The following is a 24881-nucleotide window of genomic DNA, read 5'->3' as shown; positions in this document are numbered from 1 at the left end:
ATACATTGTAACATGTCATATTCTATTGCAAAAGTCTCACTAAAAGGCAGTTTGTCATACTGTAAGTTCTATACGTTTGAGATAATTTTAGGCAGTATTTTATTAGGACACAATAAACTGACTATGTTTCTAATTATACTATATATTGACTTTTTAATCGTTTAATGAAAACTTATGTACTTTTCATTTTGGTTAGTGCAATAATTATTTGTTTCCTACCCCTAACAGCTGCGTTCACTACTCCTGCGAGAATACAGACTGTCAGCCGTTAATGATTGAAAATGCTGCTGTGAACTGCACAAATGGCCACTATAATGGTGCCCAGTGTGAGGTGACATGTCATACTGGATACAATCTACAGATACACAGGAATAAGGACCACTTTAAAACTAAGGTTTGTAGACAAAGTACACAGCAGTTGTCTTTCTAACATTTTTACAAAGAAATATTTGTATATTTTAGCAATTTGTTGTATGCTATGCAATGCCAACAAAATCCACTGCGATAAAAGAAGAAAAGGAATGTCATCCCTAAACAACACTATTCTGTTATAGTTTTTGATGCCTCATTAAAACCCATTTGCTACTTACCCAATGAGCATTGATGATCGCAATCTGCTCATTACGATTACGCAACATGTTGCATGCATTTTCACAATTACGACCATACATTATTACGTTTTTGAAACTCAGTTGATTTTGTGTAATCCAATCCATTCATAATTTTTGTTAATTTTTGCCTAATTTCATGCCAAATTTTACCAGTTAATTACAAAGCCCCCTTACATGCTATCGTCACCATAATTGCTTCTTGTGTTAAAATCCATTTTCTCACAAATTTAAAGATATTTTTACAATTTTCTTTTGTTTTCTTTTTTTAACTTGTTCCCACTATTATCCTTAAAATGGAATGAAACCCAGCATTTCTTCTTTGCTCTAATAGATTATTTACAGCATATTATATACAACCAGCATTTTTTTACTAGAACAGCATTTAAAGGGTTACACACATGACTTGAAAGTTCAGTGCAGAGAAATCTGGACGCATCCGAAATTGTAGATAATGTTATTTTGTGTTTAATTCTATCAAGTGAGGAATGTAAATAAACACTTCTCCTACACTGCCGGGTTCCCTGAACAAAGTCAGACAATTTAGAAAGCATTTCTGCTTGTTAGAACATGAATAAAGCAGTTATAAATGAAATGCAAAAAAAGTGTAATTCGGGAACATATAATTTCTAAATGAATACTAATACTTATGCATAAAAGCAAATATAATAACTGTATGGCATATAAAAAGTAGGAAAACATGTTTTTATTGAATATTATGTTAGGGTTTTATACCGCTTTATACACACGTAGCAATTTGGTGATGATAGCCTCTATGGAAGCTTTGCTATTAACTGCTATAGTCAGCCAAAATTACACAAAAGAATGCAAAAATGCAAAGTTACGGTTGCTGGTTATGTTTCCATACAAAAATAATTACGATTTTTCCCCACATTTTCTATTATTATGTGTAATTATGATTATGCAAATTATGTGCTCATCCCTAGCAATGAGTAATTTGGATTGAAATTGTGAACAACAATAAACCACTCTTTTTAGTAAAACAAAATCAGATTTTTTTATGGGAACAAGATAAAGCACTTCTATATCTCATCCAATTTGGTTCATTGAATATTACTCCACCACGTTGTTCTAAAACTTGTGTACTAGCCAAGAATTTAAGATGTCTATTTTAAAGTGTACTTGAGGTGAAAAATATAATAAAAATTAGTTACCTCAGTGGATGAAAGTCTCTGGATAGTCCTGAGGCTTCCCCCATCCTTCTCCATCCCACTGGTCCAACACTGAAACCCTCTGAATATATTTGATAAGGGCTTGTTGAATATGTTCATGTGGATGTGCACCCATCCATGTATGAGTGTGGCCACACTGCATAGGAAAAAGTGCGGGCCTCACCGGCACAATAGCATGGAGCCACTATTACACGGCTATTTTCCTTTGTGCAAGAACTACTCCATGCTACTGCACAAGCACCAGTCGTACTTTCACCTATGCAGTGTGCAAGGATTGCAGCCATGACAGTGGGGTTAAGGAGGATTATCGAAACCTCTGGATCATCCAGCCTTTTTCCTCTACCTTGTTAAGTATCTAGTTTTTCAACAGGTTAAGCATGAATAGCAAAAAAAACTATATCCATTAAGTTCAGTAAGCATTTCTCCATTTAATTTGGGTGCCAGATTATGCCTATAGTTAGAACATTGGTTATATTTCCGATATTCTACTATAGCCTCCCCCCCCCCCCCCAACCTATATCTCACTCGCACTCTCCCCCTCCTATGCCTAACACTAACCTCTCCCATACCTACACCAACTCCACTACCTACTCCTAACACTAACACCTTCCCCCTCACCCATGCCTAAAACTAATCTCTCTCCTACCTACACCTAACAGGAGCCTCACTACTCATGCCTAGCACTGACTGATAGCAAGTGCTGTTCCACAGCCAATGTTGTATTCAGATACATAATAGCCAAACTCCAGGCTAGAGTTACCTAATTACTCACACTGCTACCTTTGCTGGTATCTGTAGTTTATATGTAAGCCGAGCTTCTTGCACAACTTAATAACTCCTGTAGCCTATATCCAGGGTTTGGATATCATTTAGCCGGACACTGCTTACTCCACCATTTCCTGAGGTTTGGCTACATGGCACAGCCCATTTAGAAGCCCCCACAGCTGCAAATTACATTGTAGGCTATGATGGCATTTTACCAAACTGGCTATGCATCAATTTACCTGCTTCATTTCTCCAGCCAGCCAACTGCATGCAATTGTTATCTGAATATAGGGAATCTCCTCACCATTATTATCATTATTATTGAGTTCTGATGGAGTAGTACTTGGAAATGAAATGTCAAGAATAGTGTTGCTCATAATGGCCAATTTTGATGGGTAACTTTGTTGTAATTTTCCAAAGAAACTGTAGGGGTGGGTGGGACAGCACCTATAAACAGAAGATGGTGTGCCCAAGCTTGCAGCAATCCACACGACCGGAGCTGTAACTTGAAGAGTTCCAGATGAGCAGGCACCACCAATGCATTATAGCTTCCTTTATTGTTCACATTATGTTAAAAGCAGCATTACAATGACAGACTGCTGTTTCGAGCATCTGCTCTTTGTCAAGTTGTTAGAACTGCAATACATAAAAGCATCCATCTTACCCACTTAAATAGCATATGTGAACCAATCTGTGCACAGCATAGTCACCCTCCAATCACATATCGCCACATCATAGGAGGACCTGATGGGGAACTGAATAGGCTCTGTTAGACCCCACCCCCTCAAGTTTCAACCTCCCAAAATAGTAATTTTGAACCTACACTCTGTGCTCTGTTAGAACTGAGCGCAACATTATATGTGCTGGGAAATGCCACAGTAGCACAGCATTACTCACCTCAGCACTGTACCTAATGTATACGCTGGCCGTTCTCCCGAGCTGACCCGCCAACCATTTAGCAGTCAGCCTCTAGGGAGGCGACCAATCAGGCGTTTAGCAATTCTATGGCCGTCCGGCCCGCCGACCAATCATCAGCCAACACTTAAACAAGCGTCCACACAGGATGCATCAAGTAGGATGGGAGGTACCTGCATTAGGGGAGTATTACAGCGTCCAATAGCCCTATTGTAAATAAACACAGGCAGCCAATAAAAGAACATCCACCCATATTGCATATACCTAACACTAAGCAGCGAATCTCATAAGCGCACAGCGGCATAGCAATCAATTGCGGTGCAGCCAACACACAATGCAGTCCACAGGACAAAAAATGTGGGCGTACAATTAAAACAAATACAAACAGAGTTACGCTGACATTATATCGATTGGTACGCTATGCTCTCTAAAGGGGATCAAAGTATTGGACAGGATACAAAGGACAACCCACTAAAAACAGGATCTAATTGCCAGCAAAACCTAATATAAAGCAGCCCCATTGATGAACTACTACTAGCGATACCATTACTTATAAACTAGAGGGAGAAAACGTTAAATCACACATGCTAAACTATCATATGTAAATTAGCTAATCCCAGCACAAAAGATCAATGAAAGAGACACTGTAACATCAAAAAGTTCCCCTGGTGGGTACTCACCTCGGGAGGGGGAAGCCTCTGGATCCCAATGAGGCTTCCCACGCCATCCTCTGTCCCACGGGGGTCTCGCTGCAGCCCTCCGAACAGCGGCCCGACAGATCCGACAGCTTGTTCAATATTTACCATTCCAGGCTCCAGCAAGGGTGCTGTTGCGGCTTTCAGCTGCGAAGTAGACAGAAATACCCGATCTCAGTCAGGTCTGCTCTACTGCACAGGTGCCGGAGACTTGCGCCTGCGCAGTAGAGCTGACCCGACGGCGATAGGGTATTTCCGCCTATTTTGGAGCGTAAGATCCACCACAGCGCCTGCGCAGGAGCCAGGAAGGTAAATATTTACATTGCCGCTGTTCGGAGGGCTGCAGCGAGACCCCAGAGGGACGGAGGACGGCGTGGGAAGCCTCATTGGGATCCTGAGGCTTCCCCCTCCCGAGGTGAGTACCCCCCAGGGGAACTTTTTAATGTTACAGGTTTTCTTTAAGAAAAGTATAAAAAGGGTGACATGTTGACAAAGAGAATGTCCACACCGTGCACTTAATCCCATATCAAAAATTATTATTAAAACACCAACCAGCCCCCACAACAATGAAAACACCCCTCAGATGCTAAACTACAAATCATAGTCCAAATTGAGTCCCCCCACTTCCTAGAGTCCCCAATTTTTGTATCCAAAAGGCTTCCTGCCTAGACAGTTATTTTCCCCGATCTCGACCTGCACCCCAATCAATTGGGACCCCATCTATTACCTGAAGTTTTAAGTGTGCAACTCCATGTCCTGCTTTAACAAAATGTCTTGCCACAACCTGTGTAGTTTCCCTGGTCCTTATAGTTAATTTGTGAGCTGACAGTCTCACTTTAAGAGCTTTAGTTGTTTTGCCAACATAGGCCAGACCCCATTAGTTCAGTTCACCATCAGGTCCTCCTATGATGTAGCGATATGCGATTGGAGGGTGACTATGCTGTGCATGGATTGGTTCACATATGCTGTGTGTAAGATGGATGCTTTTATGTATTGCAGTACAAACAACTTGACAAAGAGTAGAGATGCTTGAAACAGTGGTCTGTCCTTGTAATGCTGCTTTTAACATAATGTGAACAATAAAGGAAGCTATAATACATTGGTGGTGCCTGCTCATCTCGAACTCTTGTCGTAATTTTCCGTAATTTCGATGTTGATTGTAATCAGAATTATTAGTAGAATCGGAATTACATTTCAACTACAATTGTGAGTCATAATTACACATAATTACGGCTGTAATTTCGCTTTGACTATGGGTATAGCAGTAATTTAATATTACATATCTATATCTATATATCTATCTATATACATATACATATACATCTATATATTTATATACAGTGGCTTGCAAAAGTATTCGGCCCCCTTGAAGTGTTCCACATTTTCTCACATTACTGCCACAAACATGAATCAATTTTATTGGAATTCCATGTGAAAGACCAATACAAAGTGGTGTACATGTGAGAAGTGGATCGAAAATCATACATGATTCCAAACATTTTTTACAATTCCATAACTGCAAAGTGGGGTGTGCGTAATTATTCAGCCCCTTTGGTCTGAGTGCAGTCAGTTGCCTATAGACATTGCCTGATGGGTGCTAATGACTAAATAGAGTGCACCTGTGTGTAATCCAATGTCAGTACAAATACAGCTGCTCTGTGATGGCCTCAGAGGTTGTCTAAGATAATATTGGGAGCAACAACACCATGAAGTCCAAAGAACACACCAGACAGGTCAGGGATAAAGTTATTGAGAAATGTAAAGCAGACTTAGGCTAAAAAAAGATTTTCAAAGCCTTGAACATCCCATGGAGCACTGCTCAAGCGATCATTCAGAAATGGAAGGAGTATGGCACAACTATAAACCTACCAAGACAAGGCCGCGTACCTAAACTCACAGGCCGAACTAGGAGAGCGCTGATCAGAAATGCAGTCAAGAGGCCCATGGTGACTCTGGACGAGAGATCTACAGCTCAGGTGGGGGAATCTGTCCATAGGACAACTATTAGTCGTGCACTGCACAAAGTTGGCTCTTATGGAAGAGTGGCAAGAAGAAAGGCATTGTTAACAGAAAAGCATAAGAAGTCCCATTTGCAGTTTGCCACAAGCCATGTGGGGGGCACAGCAAACATGTGGAAGAAGGGGCTCTGGTCAGATGAGACCAAAATGGAACTTTTTGGCCAAAATGCAAAACGCTATGTGTGGTGGAAAACTATCACTGCACATCACTCAGAACACACCATCCCCACTGTCAAATATGGTGGTGGCAGCATCATGCTCTGAGGTTGCTTCACTTCAGCATGGACAGGGAAGCTGGTCAAAGTTGATGGGAAGATGGATGGAGCCAAATATAGGGCAATCTTGGAAGAAAACCTCTTGGAGTCTGCAAAAGACTTGAGACTGGGGCGGAGGTTCACCTTTCAGCAGGACTACGACCACAAAGATAAAGCCAGGGCAACAATGGAATGGTTTAAAACAAAACATATCCATGTGTTAGAATGGCCCAGTCAAAGTCCAGATCTAAATCCAATCGAGAATCTGGGGCAAGATCTGAAAACTGCTGTTCACAAACACTGTCCATCTAATCTGACTGAGCTGGAGCTGTTTTGCAAAGAAGAATGGGCAATAATTTCAGTCTCTAGATGTGCAAAGCTGGTAGAGACATACACTAAAAGACTGGCAGCTGTAATTGCAGCAAAAAGTGGTTCTACAAAGTATTGGCTCAGGGGGCTGAATAATTACGCACACCCCACTCTGCAGTTATTGATTTGTAAAAAATGTTTGGAATCATGTATGATTTGCGTTCCACTTCTCACGTGTACACCACTTTGTATTAGTCTTTCACGTGGAATTCCAATAAAAATGATTCATGTTTGTGGCAGTAATGTGACAACATGTGGAAAACTTCAAGCTTCAAGGGGGCCGAATACTTTTGCAAGCCACTGTACATATATACATATATATTTACTGGTATACCCGTAGTCAAAGTCGTAATTACATGTAATTATGATACTTATACCTGACACATATATATATATACTGTATGTATATATAGCAGGCAGACGATAATTGAAGTTTGCAATATCCCGCCCAAGTTGCTCAGGGCACCCGCTTCTTGATCATGAAGAACACTTCTTTTTTTTAATTTTTCTTCTCTTTTGCATGCAACGTTGGCAGGAGCGCACCCGCTTCTTGATCACAAAGACAACTTTTTCTTCTTCTTCTACTTCTTCTCTTTGGAATGTAAGTGGGCATGAACGCATTCAATTCTTGATCACAACAACTTATTCTTCTCTTTGGTTTGTATCGTTGGCATGAGTGCAATATCTTATTGGTCACAACAACTTCTTCTACTTCTTTTTCTTCTCTTTGGCATGTAACTTTGGCATGAGTGCACTCAATTCTTGATCATAATGACTTATTCCACGTTTTCTTCTCTTTGGCATGAGTGCATTTGATTCTCGATCACGACTACTTTTTCTTGTTCGTTTTGGCATGTAACATTGGCATGAGAGCATTCCATTCTTGATCACGACAACTTCTTCTTCTTCTGTTTCTTATGTAACATTGGCATGAGCATGTTGAATTCTTGATCATGATAACTTCCTCTTCTCTTTGTAATGTAACAATGGCATGAGCGCACTTTATTCTTGATAACATTGTAGCCAAATAGGCAGTGGAACATGGTGATGGTCCATAGGACCACAGCATGAATTCAATTACATTATGACTGCAGTAGCAGCAGGTGTAGATAGTAGCATAGTAGGCCGTGGAACCTGACAGTGGAACCACAGCAGTATTTACATAAAATTATATCATCAGCATTCAGCAGCAAGAAGAGGTTCCAGGCAATGGTGTGAAGCTGCAGATGGGCCTTTGCCAGCCACAATTCGGACAACAAAGTTTTAAACAAAATTAACATAGCAGCAGCGGGAGTAATTGGTGGCAGCAGATTAGGCGCTTGAATCTGGCAGTGGGACCACACCATTAATTAAACAAAATAATAACAGCAGCAGCAGGAGGATAGCACACAGAACCTGCCTGGCACGTGAACAATGACTAAGTTACTAAATTACTTTTTATCAGAGGCACCAGTGTAGAGTAAAACTAGGTTAAAAACCATTTAAAAAGGAGGTAGTGGTGGACTTACCTCCCCAGAAGACTAACACTCCAAATCTGCAATGCATTTCACGGGTCTATGCCCACTTCCTCAGGCCATAAAGCAGCACTGAAGTTTTGCAGTGGTGTGTGAAAGTGCCTCCGGCTTTCATAAACTACTTCTAAACTTCAGTGCTCCTTTATGGCCGGAGGAAGCGAAGATAGACCCATGAAACGCATTGCAGATTTGAAGCTACTAATGAATTCAAATGTACTGATAAAACTGAGTGTTTAGTCTTCTGGGGAGGTAAGTCCACCACTACTTCCCTTTTTAAATGACTTTTTTAACCTAGTTTTACTCTACACTGTCACCTCTGTTAAAAAGTAATTTAGTGTTTGCAGTCCACCGTTGGTGGAGGGGTGATACCCCATCTTATTTCCTGTCTACAGAGAGTGACTTTAACCCAAGTGGGGTCAGGTTAAACTCCCCATCTGCTCATGCAGTGATTCCTTATGTGGTTACCCCCCCCTCCTTTGTGAGTACCTTTCTTGTGTTCACTCATGATATAGAATTTGTTCTTAACTTACTACTCTCTTATGGGTTCTCGATATTTCTCTGTTTGTTTTTAAGTTAGTCACTGATGACCACTAAGCGCTCCACTACTACACAAATTTCTACGCTGACTAAGCTAGCTCACTGGCACAGAAAATCAATGCAATGTGTTACTTACGTACTTGTCAAATAAGTCACTCAGACATAACTGTACTACTGACCGAGTACTGGAGTGACACACACAAACTGACTATGGTGACAGTGACTGTCTGTGACTGACTATTACTACTACTAGTACTACTAACTGTCTAAAATAATAACAGCAGCACACACTGACACTGTACAGAATATACTAACTAACTAAATATGTTACAATCTAAGTCCCTTACTCCTTTCCCTAATCCCTATCCTCTAAACACTACCTGGCAGTATAGCTAACTAAATGCAATCTCTGTCTCTACACTATCACTATCACTTCACTATGCACTATCACTTAACTAATGCATTACACTGTCTAAATCAATCACTAAGCTAATGATTTCTAGTCTCACTGGGTCAAAATGCTAGCAATCAAATGCAATGGGTCTCGATTTTAACACCTTTTCCACACAGCACTGCCTAAGTAAAAGCTCTCACAGCATTGAGTAACACAGTAAGGGTTAATCCAAAATGGTGTCTGCCTTATATAGGGTGAGGTGGGCCCAAGTTCAGCTCATTCCTATTGTTCGCTAGGGACACAGTGATTGGTCTGAAATTGCATTTGCTTTGTTACTCAAAGTACTCGAAATTACGATTCCTAATTGAAATTATGAGTGTAATTTCAAATACATTCATAATTGGAAACCACAATTCTTATCGATTATGAGATTATTAAGATTACGATGTTGTAACTGCCAATTTCGGCTTGTAATTACCGACAACCAAAATTACCGAATCCTTACAAGTACCACTAGTCAGGAATATATAGTACCAGTACAACTGTTATCTTCATGTTTACCATTTTGAAACCCCAAATTACTTTTACCTCCGAGTTGCTATGAGGGGGAGTAATATTTAACACCACCTGCAAAGCAGCAGCAGCAGGCCGAGCCATCATTAGGCTCACCCTGCACCCAACTTACTGGGCAACGATTCAATACGTAAGCTTACTATTTACCTGCATAAAGTGTTATGTCTGGAGAAGGGGGACTACTTCCCTGAAAGCTAGCATAAATTACATTTATCAGTTAGCCATTAAAGTACTTTACAAAAAAAAAATTCTCTACCTACATAATGTGAGGAATCAAAGCTCTTGCTAATTTAGCTGTGAAAACTTCTTTTGGATTTGATATAATTGCAGACAGATGTATTTAGACTGGATGCATTGTAAAAGTGTTAATGTTTATTCAACAGTTTATTATTATCGAATACTTTTATCAGTTACTCCCAAAAACACCATTGGTTGTTTCTGTAGTGAATATTGTATTAGCCTTGTTACAGAGTCTCGGGATTGTGGGTCCTTTCCAAATCTGTTTTAGTTATAAGTATTTTTAGCAATCTGGATTTTCTCTTCAAACTGCTCTTACAGTGAACTCTTGCTTTTAAGGGATGATTGTTTCTCAAGCTATCCAGTTGTGTTGTCATTGCAATTGTCTGTTTAGTGTCAGGCTGGAAACCCCTAATGAGGCTGTTTGATGTTCCACCTGAAATCATTGCTGCTGAAGAGTTCTCTCTTGTGCATTTTGTTATTTTTGGCAGTTTTAATGCTACGTCTTACAATTAGACTAAGGTAGTAGATTATTACACTCTTCTTGAGGTACTAATGTCCTGGACAACAGACAATACAAACAAAAAACACAAAAAGAAACAAAACTGCTTGACTAGCTTAAAGTTGTGCCTCAAGTAATACAAAATAAATCATATTTTATGCCAATTTCCCATATGTAAAGTTTATTGTAGTATAGCCCTCTATGAATCAAGGCTATTGTGTTGGGGAAATTTTTGGTCTTTTCTAAACGGACTGATGGCTGCCCAGAGAACTGCTGTGGACAGCACCAAATAAATCACTAATAGTAAACAGGCTTCTAACTGTGTCTTAGCATATACCTGCACCTATTTTACTTCTTTAAATTGCAAATTTACATCAGAGGTTTGCAGTACTAATTAATCCAATACACAGATACATTTCTGTAATTGAAATCATGAACAGGGATGAGCTCACGGGTAATCACAAGTCCGTAAGGACTTGAATTCATAATTAAAATGAGCCTTAATTGCTGGATAAGGGGTTATTTACCAACCATTCTGCCATCCTGCCTGCACTCCAAATCGCTTGCACACGTCCTATTGGATGCATTGCAAGCCTCACCACGGCGCACTACCTCCTTCTGGCTAGAAGGAGGAAGTGCACGTAGTAAGGCTTGCAACGCGTCCAATAGGGCACGAGCAAGCTATTTGAAGCGCAGGCAGGACGGCGGAATTGTGGGTAAATAACCCCTTATCCAGCCGCACAGCTGCGGCAATTAAGGCTCATTTTAATTACGAATTTGAGTCCGTAATGCCCGTGAGCCCATCCCTGATCATGAAATATCAAAATAAGAATATGGTTTTCAAAATTAGTGGTTTTAAAGAGGAACTGTACTGAAAATAGTGTATTGAATAAAATTTGCTTTTTTTTTCAATATTTCATTGATATATTATTTAGTCAGTATTTGCACTTTTGTAAAATCTATCCTCACCCTAATTTATATTCTGAAATGTTTTACATGCAGTAAAATCTGAAGTACTGGCAGCTGATCTCTGTGGAATGTTTGGTTTCTGAGGGTTCTTAAGCCTTTAGAAAATATACCTGTTCTCCCAGAATGCTCTGGGGAGGAGAATGTTGCATACCTAATCAGCCTAGTATAAACATCACTGGGGGGGTGGGGCTACATACAATATACAGCAATATATATCTATAGGAATTGTTTCTTATGCTGAAGCCAGGAAATGTACTGTAAAAGTTGGTATCCTGAATAACTTGCTGCATTGTAATATAAGTCAATACAGTTCCTGTTTGAAGCTGTCTAGTTTAACTTAGGCTTCTTCAAGTCCCCCACAGGCCTTCTGGTCCCTTGCAGAGGTCCTGCTTTTCTTCCTTCAGCCGCTGTGATCCTCTGAAAGCTGCATGCCTGGCGCAGGCTGCGTGCCTCCTGATCGCACTCCCTCAGTTGGGAGAATTCTGCGCTTGCGTAAATTGAACCTGTATGTGCATGCTGGAAACGTGCGCATGCACATTAGCTCACAACTGGCCCAGTTGGTCAGCTTTTGGAGAGGCACAGCCGCTGACGGCAGAAGTGCAGAATGATGGCAAGGGACCAGGAGGACTACAGAGGGCTGGAAGAAGCCCAAGGTAAGCTAAACTGGCCAACTTTATTTTACTTTAGGTTCCATTTAAGTGAACATAATTAACTTGATTTTTAACAATAATGCCTTGCCACCATAAATATATAATAAATAACAATTAGTTAAAAAAAAACAACACGTTTTAGTAGTGGTGATGTTCAATGAGCAATATCAGATACCACTATCTGCTCTAAAAATCCTAAACATAACATATTAGGAAGGGTGGACAGAAAAGAAAAAACAAAAAGTAATTAAAAACAAAAAATCAGTGCCACTTTAAGAAACACACTGTACATTTTCTTCTTCTGTATTTGTAATCCGCCTTCCCTGTGAGGATTAGGTGACTCATGTTTATGCAGAGTATTCGTGGAATGCTGTTTGGATTTGTGGAATTTTTCTCTTTTAGCCATGATTTCATTTAAACACAATTTGACTTTTGAGCACTGTTGTTTTGAAATTTGGGTGACATGGTTTGTAATTGTCCCTTTCACCCTGGATGTGGTATGTCTGTATTTGAAATCATTAGTGTAGAAATACGATTTGCTGAAATGTTAGCAAGGTCTGATACAAATACAACTAAACTGGATGATTTTATATGTGAGCTTATAAGCTGTAATCCTTTCGAGCAACAGTACAGTGTTTAGGTGATGCCTGTGTGGAGACCTCTGACGAGAATAAAATGAAGTGTATACTGTGGACCAACAACATCACCTTCATAAGTAGTAGCGTCAATCAGAGAGGAAGAGAACAAGTCCATGCATATGACTAGTGAGGAGTAACTGCATGGAGAATAGGGGAGGAAACAGGTGCTTGTAAGAGATCAGATTTTTTTGCCAAGTACAACAGTGGGTTGTACCCGAAAATTGGTTTTGGCACAATAGGATCAGTGATGGAACCGCATATGCATACAATTTTAGTGTGGTACATAGAACAAAGCATACGTAGTCAGCATTACAGAAGCAGGAAGATAGAAAAGAGTGTGACTAGAGGGGTAGTGTGAATGCTGATTGAAAAATCATTGAACAATCATTCATTACTACACAGCGATACACACACTGTCCAAAACGCACAGAGGGTACAGGGGGTCATGGCGGAGAGGACAGCAACATTCACCATGGACCAGGATGAATTTCATTGATGATGTAGAGGAGTCATGCACAGCTGTGGTTAGTCCACAAGAGCCAGACCAAGGGGTCGCCATGGTGAAGTGTGGGCTGCACAAGTGTAGTGGGGTCCAGTAGCTGTGAGACCATGGGCTCCTGGAAAGGCAAGCAGTGGTGGGCCTGGCAGCCACCTGGGAGAGGGTCAGCAGGGGATAGCCTGGCTTTCAAGTGGTCTGGGGGTATTGGCTATTGGTGATGGAGCTGGTGGTGGTCAAGATGCCCTGCTGTGGAGGTGGTGATGGTGACCTGCAGTTGAGAACGCCTGGTGGCCATGATGTCCTGTAGTGGTAGTGGTGATGGTGACCTGCGGCTGAGAGTGGGTGGGGACTTAAGCATCCTCTCCCAAAATGTTGCACACCTTGTGGCTTAGTCCACAGCAGCCAGTCTGTAAACCTCTAAAGCCCCTGGCTTTGTGGCCCAGTGCAAGCAGCTGTGTGTGTCAGGCCCAGAGGGTTGGTGCAGACCTGTCTGCCAACCCATCCAAAGGCAGCGGTGGCTGGCATGTAAGCATCCCTATTGCAGTGCAGCGGCAGAGGAGAGTGATGGATCTGGAAATGGCAGGCAAGAAGCGATGGCTGATAGCACAAAAGACACCCGTAGGGTCCTGGTTTTTGGTCCCCCCCCCCCCCGGCGTCGGCAAGGAGTAGTTTGTTAGTGGTGGCATAGTGGCTTGCTTGCAATCAGAGCATGTGGCCCTGCAATCAGCTGGCAGCCCGATCCGCTTGCTGCCTGCGACGTATTTGCAACGGCTCATGTGGCAGCAGATGGGAGTGGAGCTTCTGTGACCTGAATGCTGAGTCAAGTGCGGCATCAGGGACACAATCTCCAGCCAGCACATTACGTGGACTACCAAGTCAACGAACACATGTGACTCAGCATCCACAGCCCGCTGAAGATGCCTGTGGATGCCTGTGGATGCATGCTGGCGGTGGGGTTGGCCTGCAGCCAGGTCCCGAAACTAAACATCGGCTGGTCCCCAAATGCTGCAACCTGCTTGCCCGTATCCACTCAACAGTACCCAGAAAGGGGAAAACATTAAAAGAAATAAAAGAAAAAGGAAGGCCAGAGCCTTGTGGCTGTGGCACCTGTTACAGTGCCATCTTGGACAGTACCTAATGTTTGTGTACGTTAGTACCTAATGTTTGTGTCATGGGACAGTATAGTGGTGCTAAGGACACATGCTGTTGTTGTTCCTCAATTATATACAAAAGTACCATGATGTTTATATTTGCTGCATAGTTATCAAAAAGCTGTATGTCACTAAGTGTTATTAAGAAGAAAAAATGTTTTCCTACTGTTCTCAAGTGGAGCAGTATGAGTGTCTGCCAGCTCAGGAAGGTACCTTAGCTTTTAGCAGTTTAAATATGTTAATGCTATTTCCTGGCTGATTATCACCTTCTACTCATTTGAAGATTATTTAGCTATCACACCAGAGTTCTTCAATACAGAAATTTGCCTTCTTAAAACACGGTATTTGCAATTATTCAGGTTGGAGTGAGGCCAGGAGGCTGCAATAGCAGCATAGGGGGCGATATACAGGCTGGGAACGCGAAGAATCACTCGCGTTCCCATGCCTGTCGGCCGGTGACGGCCAAACCGGAAGTGTTCGCCGGCGGGTCCTGGAGCGTCAGAGCGGGGCTGCGAGGGCACCGATCGGCTGCAGGGGGCTGAGGGAAGCCCCAGGTGAGTTAATCTCATTTTTTATAGTTCACTTAAGGATCACTTTGAGGGCAATGTAAAGACTTAGCAAGTGAGTACACAAAGCACCACCATTTAGTGAATAGGGCACTGCTTTTTTTGTTGCTGATATATACAATATCTATAATATAACATTACCTGATTCCCTATACTTATGGTATCTCTCCCTTGTAATGCCAACTGTAACCCTCCCACCTAGTGCCTAATGCTAACCCCCATTCTTCTGTCTAACTCTAGTCCCCGATACTAATGCCTAACTCTGACCCCCTACTAATATCTAACACAAACATCCCCACTCCCACAGGATCCAAAGCAACTAGGTTCTGAAGTATTAGCCCTAAACATTGCGAGCAACTACGGTACATGGCCGCTGAAGGTGGTGCCCAATTCACCTGTTACATAGGAAACATGCACTTTATTCCTAGGTCTGTGCAAAGGACAGAATGACATTGAATATGGAGGAAAGGAGGCTCTAGCAACTGTTTAGAAAAGGGCTCTTCACTGCAACACTGGTTCAGATAGGAAATATCTTACCACAGAACGTATAGCAAATTCTATTCTTGAATTAAAAAGGGTCTTGGATGCTTTCCTTGATATGAAGAGCAGAAAAGTGATACCTTGATCCGGCCAAACAGTTTCTGCTCTCGGTACTCACTGGATTTAGGTGTAGGAAAACTCAAAAGTTGAACTTGATGGAGTGGAGACCAGTCTTTTTTTCAACCTCAAGATCTATGTAACTATTTATTGTACACTGAAATATATAAGTAAAACATTGATCTAAATGATGTATGGAGTTAACGCATTTATTTTTTTAAAAGAGAATGTATTAAAAAGGGAACAGTACTTTCTTGTACATTCTTGAATAGGGTTTTGGTATTTTAATCAAATCTTTATGCATATATGCACAATAGAAGTAACTGATTACATTCACCAAAAGAAAGTCCCTGTTATGTCAGTGCCAAGTTTTTTTTTTTCCTGCTACTTCTATATTCAAATCCTTTTACCTCCAGACTTACTTGATATGGTGTTATGTTGTCACTTGTGGCTGATAGTGTTCAAGTGACCGCAGTTGTCAAAGATTTAAAAGTTCATTGTAATGGAAAGTACATTGTAAAAGGAAATCTAAAATCATCCATTATATAAACAGTTATTGATCTTAAATGCAGTTCCAACTACAGCAAAGCAGCTGAGACAGCACCCCTAAATACATATTTATAAACAGTATGTTGAACCGTGACAAGATCTAGTTTTGTTTCAATCCATTCTTATTAGTCTGCCTTTTGCATTGAATGTATAAAATGTCAATAAGCTCTTTTATAAATTTATTTTTGTTTTCTTTACTAAACTATTGACTTTTTACCATAATTCTAAAATAATTTGCACTGCTTTTCTTGATTCTAAAGGTATTAAAAAGCGTTGACCCATTACTAGTTTTCTATTACTACTGTAGTTTACAGCATAATTTAGTGGATAAATTATTGCATATGCATGAAATTAGACATAAATCACCACATTAAGCATAACTGAGTACCGCTAATTAAAGGAGCACTATAGTGAAAATTAAGAAAGAAAAAAAAATCTTCACAAAACTGTCTCTGTACATTTATAAGAGTATTTGGTAAATAAAGTTCCATTGTTATGTAAGTAAGTAAGTGCCCCTTTAAGGACTTTCAGCTGCCACCATGCATGACTAAAGAACTAAATTGAGGCTTACAAGAAGCAGGTGTTAACTGGTAACATACTCACTAGCTGTGCTTTACACATGTAAAATAACCATGGTTTACATCAGAATACTGTAGTTTTATTGTCCTGTTTACAGTAAATAATATTAAAAAAAGGCATGTTGCTTATTAGCACATCAACGCCAGCTCCTGAACCTAGGCACAAGGTCTGGTGCCTAACAGGAAGACACACAGTAAGGTTGCAGATGCCTACCTTATTTATTTACTAGCTGTTATGTCTGTCAGCATTGGGACAGAGCCATGGAAGGTCAAATCTGCCCACATCCCACAAAGCAATATGACCAATGCTTGTGTGCACAGAAAGAGATTCAAGCACTTTTATTACCTTGGGGTGTCTAGTAGTGATGATTGTAATCTGCTAATTATGATTACGCAAAATGTTGTATAATTTTTCAGTTACGGCCATAGGTTTTTACGATTTGGACATTCAATTGTTTAGTTTCAGCCAGGGTATCTATGTATTTCCTTTTCAATTCAATTCACTTTATTGTCATTTTGTAACACAACGAAATTACTTTTCATGACAACCCCACGGTGCATATAGGGAACATAGTGATAGTAACAAGGAAGAGAATAAATTATACAAGTATGCCAGGTATTACAGATGTTTAAACAATTTGTACACAGTGTTAATTATTTCAGAGAGGATTCAGAGTTTATCAAGTTTATGGCGGATGGGAAAAAGCTGTCTTTCAGTCTGTTTGTGTGTGTGCAGATTGATCTAAAACGTTTACCTGATGGAAGGAGCTCAAACATGGCATTTCCAGGGTGAGTGTTGTCCTTGATAATGTTTTTGGCCCTTCTCAAGCTGCGAGTATTATACAAAAGTTCCAGTGATGGTAGTTCAGTGCCAATAATGGCTTCTGCTGTTTTAACAACTCGCTGCAGGGCTTCTCTAGTAGCCTTCGTGCAGCTGTTGTACCAGGCCGTCATGCAATTGGTCAGAACGCTTTCTATAGTGCATCTGTAGAAATTAACCAGCAGCTTCTGTGGGAGGTTAGCGCTCCTTAGTTTTCTCAGAAAGTAGAGGCGTTGTTGTGCTTTGCCAGTTAGAGCTAAAGCATTGTCAGCCCAGGACAGGTTCTCTGCGATGGTGACTCCCAAAAATTTGAAGCTGGAAACTCTCTCCACAGCCTCTGCATTGATCATTAGTGGTAGGTGAGTAGTCTTTTTGGTGGTCCTAAAGTCCAGAATAATTTCTTTGGTCTTCTTTGTATTTAATAACAGGTTGTTAATGTCGCACCATGCAGTCAGGTTCCTAACTTCTTCTCTGTATGCAGCTTCCTCATTGTCTGATATAAGCCCAATGACAGTCGTATCATCTGCAAATTTAACAATTACGTTTGAGGTATGGATAGGCTGGCAGTCATGTTTGAAAATTGCATAGAGGAGAGGGCTTAATACACAGCCCTGTGGCACGCCAGTGCTCAGGGTAAGGGTGGAGGATGTCTGTTTTCCTAGTCTGACAGTTTGAGGGCGATTAGTAAGGAAGTCCAATAACCAAGTACATGTGGAGGGAGCAAGACCTAGTGCATGGAGTTTGTTGGTCAGCTGGCTAGGTACAATGGTGTTAAATGCTGAGCTGTAGTCAACAGAGAGCATCCTAACATAGGAGTTGGGCTTTTCCAAGTGTGAGAGGGCAGCATGGAGAGCTACACAGATGGCATCCTCAGTCGATCTATTTGTTCGATAAGCAAACTGGTGTTGATCTAGATTTGCTGGGATGGAGGCCTTGATGTGTGTGGCTACCAGTCGTTCAAAGCACTTGGCGATGACAGGGGTTAGAGCAACTGGTCGATAATCATTATGACAGGTTATCCTAGGATTTTTTGGGACTGGCACAATGTTTGTAGATTTAAGGCATGATGGAACTACACCCAAGGACAGAGAGAGGTTGAATATTTGTGTAAAAACTTTCGCTAGTTGACCAGCACAGGCCTGGAGCACACGTCCTTGCACACCATCAGGACCTGCAGCTTTCCTGGTGTTGATATTTGTGAGTGCTTGCTGCACTTCATGTATGTGAAGGATTAATGGCTGTGAGTCTGTAGTGGGCCCAAAGTTGACTGGAGGCCGATTGTTGTCTTTTTCAAATCTAGCAAAGAAGTTGTTAAGTTCCTCTGCTAGGCTGGGGATGTTATTGTCCAGTGTATATTGAGTGCTATTCTTCTTTTTGTAATCTGTGAATAGTTGAATGCTTTGCCACATCCTCCTTGGGTTTGAGTCATTTTCAAAGTTTTCCTCAATCCTTTGTTTGTATTTAAGTTTTGCATTTCGTATGCCTTTTTTCAGACTTGCTCTGGCTGAAGAATATGCGTCTTTGTCCTGTATTTTAAAAGCTTTGTTTCTATTCTTTAGAAGTCCCTTGAGTTCTTTTGTTATCCATGGTTTATGATTTGGGTAAACCGTAATTCTTTTGTTGACAGTGATGGTGTCCACACAGAAATTAACATATGACAATACAGAGGAAGTACTCGTCTCCAGGTCTGTTTCATGAAAGAAAATATCCCAGTCCGTATTTTCAAAGCAATCTTGGAGCTGAGAGACGGCAGTCTCAGGCCAGACTTTAACAGACTTGCTAATTGGTTTAGCAGTGTTGATAATGGCTTTGTATGCGGGAATAAGAAACAAAGATAGATGGTCAGACTGTCCCAGTGGGGGGCGTTGGGTGATCTTATAGGCACTTTTTATGTTTGTATAGACATGATCCAAGGTGTTTTCTCCTCTGGTTTTACAGTCCACATGCTGATAAAATCTGGGAAATACCTTCTTAAGATTTGCTTGGTTAAAATCTCCAGCAATGATGAAAATTGCATCAGGGTGTAAATTCTGTTGCTTACTAATGATATCAAGCAGTTGTTCATTTGCTGACTTAGTATTGGCATGAGGTGGAATGTATACTGCCATAATTATAATAACTGTATGTTCCCTGGGTAGGTAAAACGGTCGACATCTCAGCATTAAATATTCCACATCAGGTGAACAAGACTTGTTGATTATGGTTACGTTAGTGCACCAAGCATTATTGATATAAACACATAGTCCTCCACCTGTTTTCTTGCCAGAATCATGCGTTCGATCAGCACGGTGAAGCGTGTGACCTGCAAGCTCAACTGCAGCGTCTGGTATGGAGGGGTCCAGCCATGTCTCCGAAAAAATCAAAAGGCAACAGTCTCTCATAGTTTTATACGTGGAGATATCCAGTCGGAGCTCATCCATTTTATTTGCGAGGGATCTCACATTTGCAAGCAGTGCGCTAGGAAGAGGGGTTTTATGTGGAGTAGCTCTCAGTCTAGTTAGCAGTCCTGATCGCTTACCTCTCTTTTGTTTTTGCAAGCACACAAACAGTGACTGCCAGAAGAAATCCCAGGATAAAATGTGTGCTCATTCTATTATAACTTCTCTAACTTATGGCACTGTGACCCCTCTATACATGGACATGATTGCAAAATAAAAAAGTAGATCATGCTGGAAGTACTGCCGAAAGACGTACCATGACAAAATTAGTAAACATGAGAATGGATTAGATTTATTTACAGCTAATAATATCAACAGTTGTAGAATAGTATTAGCATGATAAATAACTATTTGTTATATCAGAGAACTTGTAAACATTCCCAAAGAGGTTTGCCTCCTTCTAGAGCAAAATTAGAATTGTGAAAATTTCAGCTTGATAGGCTGAAGTATTCATGTATGCAACTGAAGCTTCCCAATAGAAAAAAATAACTACAGTAACACACCAAATACAGTACACCCATTCACACATTCATTCACACCATTCACTCTGCTGTAAAAATTGCCTCAGATTGGATTAATATTCATGTGCAGGTGCTAGTAACCATCTGTTCCTCTGTTCCACATTTGAGATAATAATTAGAGCATCATCTAGAAGTGCAAGCTAGGAAAAAAAAAAACACACACACATACACACACGTTAATTAATTGAAGAAAGTGGGGCAGTTTGCGTGTGTATACAGAACTAAGTGTAAACATGATTCATTCATGTTTAGTCATGAGAACCTCCTCCACCCCTTCTAATGAACACAGTGCTGGCAACATGATAATTTAAAGCCTAAAATGTGACAAAAATGCACTATGGTTGTGCAGCAGAGCTAAATTTAAACATGCTCAATATCACATGATAACAGTCCCTTCCATGAGTAGCTTACTTTTTACATAAATTAAAATATATCCCATTAAACTCTAACTCCTCTCTCAGTAGCAAAAGAAAATGTACAGCTGATCAGTTGTATACATTGCAAATATTTTAACCTGCAGTTCTACACAGACATGCCTTTCTATGCATTGAATTACTTGCCCGATATCCATAGCATGCAGTAAACCTACAGGATTTTGTAATGCCCCCAAAAATAATCCCAGTAAACCATCAACAAGTAGTTCAAATAGAGAGAGGATAATTCACAGAAATCCTGTACACCAAACCACACACTGTTGCTGTAGTTATGAGCTGGAAGCTGCAAAATGAAATTAGCAATTACAAAATGATCTTTCGTAATACATATATATATATATATATATATATATATATATATATATATATATATATATATATATATATATACACACACATACAGGTAGTCCCCGATTTATGAACGCCCGATTTACGAACGATCCGCCAATATGAACGGCATGGATTCTGTGTTTCCATGGGAACAAGTCAAAACTTGTAGTTTTTTGAGAAAATCGATAAAAAAATTCAAAGAAACAATGGCTTTTAAACTTGTATAAACAGGTACAGAGGGCAGAGGTGACACAGAGGGGGACACTGGGGGCACGGGAGGGCACAGAAGAGGTACAGGGGACAGAGACGGCACAGTGTTCAGACTTAAGAACTGATTCAGGTTAAGAACAAACCTACAGTTCCTATCTCGTCCGTTAACCGGGGACTACCTGTATATACTATATATATATATATATATATATATATATATATATATATATATATATATATATATATATATATATATATATATATACAGAGGTTGGACAAAACAATGGAAACACCTTGAAAATCAACAAAATATATTTTAATACGGGGTAGGTCCACCTTTTGCGGCAATTACAGCTTCAATTCTCCGAGGTATTGATTCATACTAATTGTGAATTGTTTCCAAAGGAATTTTAGCCCATTCTTCAGTTAAAACACCCTCCTTTTAGAGATGATGGCGGTGGAAATTTACTTCTTACTTGAATCTCTAATAACGACCATAAATTCTCAATAATGTTGAGGTCTGGGGATTGTGGTGGCCAGATGAGATGCTCGATTTCATTAGAATGTTCCTTGTGCCATTCTTTAACAATTCTGGCTGTATGGATTGGGGCATTATCATCTTGAAAGATGGCATTCCCCTCTGGAAACAGTTCTTGAACCATAGGATGAAGTTGGTCACCCAAAATGCCATATTTTATGGTTGAGAGAAGGCAGTCTGGATGAAATACTTCTTTCGGCTGTCTCCAAACGTACACTTGGCCGGAGGTCGGAGATAAGGTAAATGATGATTCGTCAGAGAAAATCACATTTTTCCACTGCTCGAGGGACCAATTCTGGTGGTTTCTACAGAACAACTGAGTGTTGAGGGCACGTTTAAAGATATCAAAGGTTGGAGAGTAAAGGATGTGATGTGGAAGAGCATTTCAGAGGATGGGTGAAGCACGTGTGAAATCTTGTGCATGTGAATGCAAGGAGGTGATTCTAGAACATACAAGTTTAATGACAATAGAGGTTCATGGGGTCACTTGACTGCTATGGAGCATATGCACAAAAGTACAATACTGTTGCAATGTGAAGGGACCACAGAGCAACTTTACCATTACTTACAGTGACATGGCAGTGAGCGTTGTGCAATTAACCCATTCCCTAGATAATGCGAGGATTGCCAGGGTAACGTGCGCTATGCTACTTTAATGATACTTGCATTACCTAGGTAATGTGGGTCGCGCTAAATGCACAATGCACACTACCTTGTCAATGTAGGTAAAGGTAAAATTGCCGTGTGCCTTCTGTGCATGACAACTTTATTATGGAGCTGGAAAAAAAAGGGTGCTGCAGGCACCTTGCAAAGAAAGGCCCTGCCATAGGTGCCCATTATAAAAGTGGTGATTTGCAGCAATGTGACGAAATTTGAGCAAAATAAGCACACGGAGGGGCCCAATAAAATATCGCGTGCTGAGTCTTCCTACTATGCAAATTGTGGCTTTGCATGACCATAGACCCTTAGCCATAGACACTGAACAAGCATGCAGATCAGATGTTTCTGACTGAAGTCTGACTAGATTGGCCACATATTTATATCAGGTGTGTTATGCAGACGCATTAATTTTTTTTCATTCATTATCATGTTTCAAGTAAACACTAACAATTTATTGAAATTACTATATCCAGGGATAAAAATGGATGACAATGGTTGGTTAAATAACCATCAAATACTAAAACCTGAACTTCAACAGTACTTTGGTTTCACTCACATGATGGATGTTCAGGTCAAACACCAATGCATACTATTCTGCTGCTTCATACTCATGCTGCATGGTTTGTTACTTATTTCATATTCAGTTGTAGCTTTTATAACTAAATCTGCAACATTAAGGGCAAATTTAGCATTTTTCTGAACATTAACAGCATAATTTGGAAACAAAGCCATTTATAAGATAAATGTTTTGTAACAAGAATATGTTATGAAAAAAAGAATATGTTTTGTAAAAAATAATACCTTTTAATGGCTAACTAATAGAGTTAACTAATAAAGTTAAATGATGCAAGCTTTCTGGGATCTAGTCCTCTTCTTCAGGCATATTTCCAGATGTAAGCTGAAGTAAAACACTGATGCAGATAAATGGTAAACACGAAGATATATGCTAAAATGCTGTAATATTTTACAACGGTTTAGACCTAGTCCACACTAGGTCCGGAAACGTATCTGTGGCTGCGTTTTTCAGCCCTGATGAAAAACAGAGTCCCGGATACTAATGTTAAAAATAGCAGCCATCCTCACCCAAGAAAAAAACGGATCCGTCTGCGTTTGCATGGACCCGTTTTCAAAACCTGAACGGAAGGTCCGGACCTGCCGCATTTTCACGGACCACGGATACATGGATGGGTAGTGAAAAGCAATGGGAAAACGCAAGTCCATCTCCACATGCAAAATAGCACCAAAAACTGATGAAAAACGGATAGCCTGAACTTTATTATTGGCCCAAAAAATCCTCCCACTACCTTCCTAATGATAGAGACGTTTTCTGTCCGTAAAAACTGAACGGAAACTGATGCAAAACTGATGCACTTTGAACAGTTTGCGGTCTGGTGGTACTTCCCCTGATCTTCCACTGATCCCGGACTGCAGTGTCCGTCCTGCAACCGTGCCTAGTGTGGACCTAGCCTAACCGTGAGTCATTTCAATATGCTGTACACAATGTTACAATGAATGGGGTTAATATTTCAGCATAACCTATAAACTGCTGCAAATCATTCAAATATTTAGAGCTTTACAATTAATATAGATTATTTTTATAGATGTTTTTGGATATATGTTACAGTGAATATTTTGTTTCTCTCTTTTTCAAATGTCTATTTTTGAATAGCTAATAAAACTTTATTTTTATATTACAACTAAAGTACATTTTATGATCAGGGAAATAAAACAAATTCTATTTGTGGAAGTGTAGCCAGTTTGCTAATTTTGTTGTTTTTTTTGTAGCTTTTTACTTTTTTTTAAAGATGTCTGTAGTTTTTCATGTTTGAAACATTACTTTTAAATGGCACTATATGTTTGTGGTATTTTAGTTTTGAGTGCTTAATTTAGAGCAGTTTCACACAGAAATGGTATCTGCACGTGTACCATGTGAAATAATGATGTTGTCATGCTCTTATTTTTTTTATCCTATGCTACCATTTCAACACTGCCACCTGGTGTATTTTGCTGTTGCTGCAAGTGATGTATTTTCAGGGGAAGGGCTTCAACAACTTAAATGCATCAGAAATGTAAAACATATTGTGTGCATACAAACTTTAACATAAACTGCCGGAATAACTGCCGGAATAAAGCTCACATCTCTATGGAATAATTTATTT

The 24881-nt window shown here is 40.2% G+C and overlaps 1 protein-coding gene across 1 annotated transcript in view; it reads left to right on the top strand.

Moving 5' to 3' along the window:
- The window catches only part of PAPPA (pappalysin 1), a 591278-nt gene that overhangs the window by 509359 nt on the left and 57038 nt on the right, over window positions 1-24881 (top strand). The window contains exon 14 of the mRNA XM_068248107.1: window positions 229-394. Within this exon, the coding sequence (XP_068104208.1) occupies window positions 229-394 (166 nt within the window). The remainder of the gene's footprint in view (window positions 1-228; window positions 395-24881) is intronic.

Source organism: Hyperolius riggenbachi, chromosome 8 (assembly GCF_040937935.1).
Source record: "Hyperolius riggenbachi isolate aHypRig1 chromosome 8, aHypRig1.pri, whole genome shotgun sequence".
NCBI lineage: Eukaryota > Metazoa > Chordata > Amphibia > Anura > Hyperoliidae > Hyperolius > Hyperolius riggenbachi.
This window is presented reverse-complemented; position numbering and strand designations above follow the sequence as displayed.